Source organism: Carlito syrichta, unplaced genomic scaffold, assembly GCF_000164805.1.
Source record: "Carlito syrichta isolate Samal-C Ts95f unplaced genomic scaffold, Tarsius_syrichta-2.0.1 Scaffold312209, whole genome shotgun sequence".
Taxonomy (NCBI): Eukaryota; Metazoa; Chordata; class Mammalia; order Primates; family Tarsiidae; genus Carlito; species Carlito syrichta.
Genome location: NW_007256305.1, coordinates 1,162,246 through 1,166,860, shown reverse-complemented (window position 1 = coordinate 1,166,860; position 4,615 = coordinate 1,162,246). Strand labels below are relative to the sequence as shown.

General features: G+C 47.0%; 1 protein-coding gene across 1 annotated transcript in view; it reads right to left on the bottom strand.

Annotated features, from left to right (window-relative positions):
• Positions 1-4,615, bottom strand: part of AOX1 (aldehyde oxidase 1) — a 70,993-nt gene that overhangs the window by 20,485 nt on the left and 45,893 nt on the right. The window contains exons 23-25 of the mRNA XM_008069802.1: positions 3,879-3,965; positions 2,931-3,122; positions 560-787 (exon numbers count right to left, since the gene is read on the bottom strand). Of these exons, the coding sequence (XP_008067993.1) occupies positions 560-787; positions 2,931-3,122; positions 3,879-3,965 (507 nt within the window). The remainder of the gene's footprint in view (positions 1-559; positions 788-2,930; positions 3,123-3,878; positions 3,966-4,615) is intronic.

The following is a 4,615-nucleotide window of genomic DNA, read 5'->3' as shown; positions in this document are numbered from 1 at the left end:
ACCTCAGCCTCCCAAAGGCGCGGGATTACAGGCTGAGCCACCGAGCCCGGCTTCCCCTTCACACTTTTAACAGTGATAAAGTGAACAGACTCTGGAAATTGTATATAAAAAGTTATTTATGTAATTTACTTTTCTGGATTTCGTTTGCTCTAACCCATCCCAAAAGAGTGGGCACCAAACACCTCACAGCCTCTGTGTTTATTTCATGGTCCAGTGACACAGAATCAGAGTAGCAGGAAGAAGGCCTTGGAAGTCACCAGTCCCACAATCTTACTTTTCACTTGAGCCATCTGGGGCCGAGATAGTTGGTTCAGTGGCTAACTCCCAGGGCCAGGAGTAAATCTCAGGTCTTCCAATTTCCTAGCAAGAGTGGCTTTCACCAGCTTGGGATATGGACAGAGGGGCTCTGGTCCCCTCTGGAGTGAAGCTGGCTGGATTAAGCATGACTATGGTGAAGTCTAACAATCAGGCATTGCAACCACTGGCTCATCGGACTTAAGAAAAAGTTTCCTTGACACCCCTTCTGGGCAGCAACCCCATGTATGTTTGGAGAACTGACCTGACCAGCAGCAAGTGAGCCAAGACCAACAGGGAACTTGAGGGGGACTACGGCCAGCCCTTTCTTCTTCCAGGAATTCTCTGCATTGAATTTGTCCACAGCCACTCTCCTCAGGGAGTAGGAAGCCATGGCCATGCAGTCTTTCCAACACTGGTGCAGTTTCTTGGCATCAATCTCTTGTTTGTAGGGTGTCTGATCAATTTCCTTGTACATGTTTATCATTCGGACCTATGAGAGAAAAGGGGATTAAAGGGGACAGGGGAAACCCAGCAAAAGTAAGTGCATCCATCCACCATCCTCCTAGCTAAGCTCTGCCCATCCCACAAAGTCCAAGCTGAGCTTCACATAGTCCTTGTGGAAGCCTTTCCTGAAGCTTCTCTTCCTCTGCTTGAAGACTGTATCAAACCTGCTAGTACTTACTGATACACTTCCTGTGCTGCTCTCGAGCAAGTCCAAAAGCAGGTATCCTTCCCTCATCTCCCAATATAACTCAACACAGCCTAGGCATGCCAGAGACTCTTAATTCCAGTGGCGTCTGTGAACATCTGCTGAAAGGTCATCCAGGTTGCATGACTGGGATTACTCAGGGGCTGCAGCAGGATAAGACCCACCACTTCCAAGACAGGCATATACAAAAGCGTGTTTATGTATAACCAATATCTAGATAAAGAACAAGAGGCTAGGCGTGGTGGCTCATGCCTGTAATCCCAGCACTTTGGGAGGCTGAGGTAGGAGTGCTAGGACTCAGGAGTTCGAGACCAGCCTGGGCAACATACTGAGACCTTCTTTCTATTAAAAATAAATAAACAAAAATCGCTGATAGATAAAGAACAGAAGAAAAGATTCTATCCCAGACGTCTGAAGCACTGAGCAGAATTATCCCTGTATTCCCAGAATTGGTGACTAAGACCCCTAGCTGGAAAGAAAAGGTGTCAAGTAGCTCATGTTCTCAGCTGAGAAACTTTCCTCCCTAAGCTGATGGGGTCACTACAGACCTGCACGCTCTCCTCACCCTGTCCTAAAAAATTCTCAGATCGTTATGAGAGAAAGACTAGAAATGAGTGGACTGTGCCATTTTAGGGAAAACAGTATTTTTTGTTTGTTTGTTTGTTTTTGAGTTGGAGTCTCACTCTGTCACCCACCGGAGTGCTGGAATGCAGTGATACAATCATAGCCAACAAAGCCTCAACTTGTTGGGCTCAGGCGATGCTTCTACCTCAGCCTCCTGAGTAGCTGGGACTACAGGCACATGCCACCACATCCAGTTTTTAAAAAATTTTATTGTACAGACGAGGTCTTGACATGTTGCTCAGGCTTGAACTCCTGGGCTCAGGCAATCTTCTCGCCTTGGCCTCTCAAAGTACTGAGATTACAGACATGAGCCATTGGCACCCGGCTGAAAATAGTGTTTTTAAGAGGCTGTCCTTTCTGCCAGCTTCCCGGAAATGAAGGGAGGTCTTCAAGTGATTATCTCCCCTAATGCCAACCAATGTGCCAGACTCAGGAGAGAGTCTGGTGGGATGGCCGGGAAGGAGGAGCAAGGCCTTCTCTCCAAGTCCAAGAGACATAAACAAGATGGCTCCTGCCTGTGGCCTGGGGTAGTCTAAGGACTGCGGGGCATGGACGGAGAGGTGTGGTCACCTGCCCAAGGCCGCATGTGGTGCCCGCTGAAGGTCAGCTAGAGAGTTGATGGACTCTCACAGGGACTGTCAAGTAGGTGAAATGGCAGGTAGTGGCACAGGCAGCATTCTCCAGGAGTGGGTACATCTGACCAAAGAGAGGTCACATGAGGAAGCTGTCTGTGTTCCCTGGTTGTCCTCTTCTTCCTCCCTGCGCCAATGTCACAGCAGAAGGCACAGGGTAGAGAAGGTGCTAAGGAGAACTTCCCACATCTCCCAACCCCAACTCCACTCCAGGACCCATGGTGGAAACATTGCCAGGAAGAAGAAGGTCTTTGTTAATGTATGAGACTTAAAAAAAATGGAAAGGGGGCCATTTGAGCAACTGAGGTGACAAAATTGGTGCAGCTAGCTGAGACATTAAGGAAGCAGGAAATGGGGGTGGGGATGGGGGAGAGAGCTTGACGGAATTGTTGGTAGTGCCTCCAACCAACAGAAGCATCTCACTAACCAGGTGAGAATCCAGTGCCCACTCCTCAATATCCTGTTTCCCAGGATTTCTGAGGAAAAAGCCAAGTAAGACAAGCAGCATTGAACCTTGGAGTCCTGACTGTATTAACCAGTTAGCTGGGTTCCCTGGGGCAAATCATGTACCCCTCTGGGTCTCAAATTCCTTAGCCTGAATGACCCTCAAAGGCCCTCCCACCTCTGCACTTCCACATGTTTTGTATGTGAGGCTTATTCAGTGTTACCTGCTCTGGGGACAAGCCACACCTGGCTGCCACCTCCGTGATGCAGGCCTCAGTGATCAGCCCCACCTGGGGAAAACCGAATCCACGAAAAGCTGTGTTTGAAGGAAGGTTGGTTCTGCATGCCCATGCCCGGCTGCGCAGGTTGGGGAACTTGTAAGCATTGTCCAGTTTCAGAAGTCCCATCTCTATCACCTGGAGAAATCCAGAGTTGAAGCGATAAGACCCTGGCCCTCACCATTCCAAAACCAGACCAGGAACAGACACATCAGACATGCTATAATGTACCCACGCCCCCAATTAAATGCATTTTTTGTTGTAAAATAATTTTAAAATATATGAATAATTTTTTGAGATACTATTTTTTATTTTCATGTTTTAGAGTTAATGTAATTTTTTTTTCAGATTTCAAACATTTACAAAAACTTTTGAAGTGACCACAGGCCCTAAGCACTGGGTCTACAGAAAGTAATGAATATAATAGCCTGGGAAACAGAGGAAGAAAAAAATGTTTTGGCATCAGGTCTAACGCATTAGTTCTCAACCAGGCGCGATTCCTCCTCAGCTCCCAGGGACATTTGGCGATGTCAGGGACATATTTTGTTGTTAAGACTGGGAGGTTGGCAGTGACACTGACATCTACTGGGTAGAGGCCAGGGATGCTGTTAACCATCCATCAGTGCCCAGGACTGCGCCTCCACAGTGACCCAGTCCCATGTGTCAACAAGGCCAAAACGAGAAAGCCTGCCTAACGCGTCCATCTGGGACATAAGCTCTACGTGTGTCAAGTGTGAACATAACACATATACAGGCTTGACCAAGATCCCTGGGCACATGTGTGGGCAGCATGATGGTTGTCATGCTTTTACAATGAGATATTATTTAACTCTTGAACATTCTTTGAGTTAAACACTCACTCAGGAATGTGAACTTACTCCTCAAAACACTTACAAGTAACGACTCATCCAGGGAGGCACCTCCGTTGCTATAATGCTCCACATCCAAGGCCAGGATCCTGCCATCGTTCATGAATCCAGCCTGAAGGGAAAGAACTGACCTTGTAGGCTGGCACTGGGGCCGAGTCTCTCTAAAGTTCACTTTGTCACTTGTGAACCCTCCATACACAGGGGAAAAGCCTCATGACAATGGATTTGGCAGTGATTTCTTGTATGTACAACTAATCTTAGGCTAGCTATATAACTGATCTTAGGCTGTGTAACCTCTCAGACTAACTGTAAAATGTAAATAAATAAGGTAATGTATGTAAAATTATAGGCAAGTGCCTGAAACATAGCAAGTGTGCTCAATATAAGTTATTGATGCTGCCAGGAGCAGAGGCTCACACCTCTAATCCCAGCACTTTGGGAGGTAGAGGCAAGAGGATCGTTGAGGCCAGGAGTTCAAGATCAGCCTGGGTAATAAAGCAAGACCTTGTCTCTCCAAAAAATAGAAAAAATTAGCCAGGCATGATGGCACACGCCTGTCATCCCAGTTACTCTGAAGGCTGAGGCAGGAGGATCATTTGAGCCCAGGAGTTGGAGGCTGTGGAAGCCATGGTCATGTCACTGCACTCCAGCCTGGGTGACAGAGACACTGTCTCAAAAAAATTAATGTTATGATTATAAATATTATTAACATAATCTCTTTTTTTTTTTTTTTTTTGAGATGGAGTCTCACTCTGTCGCCCA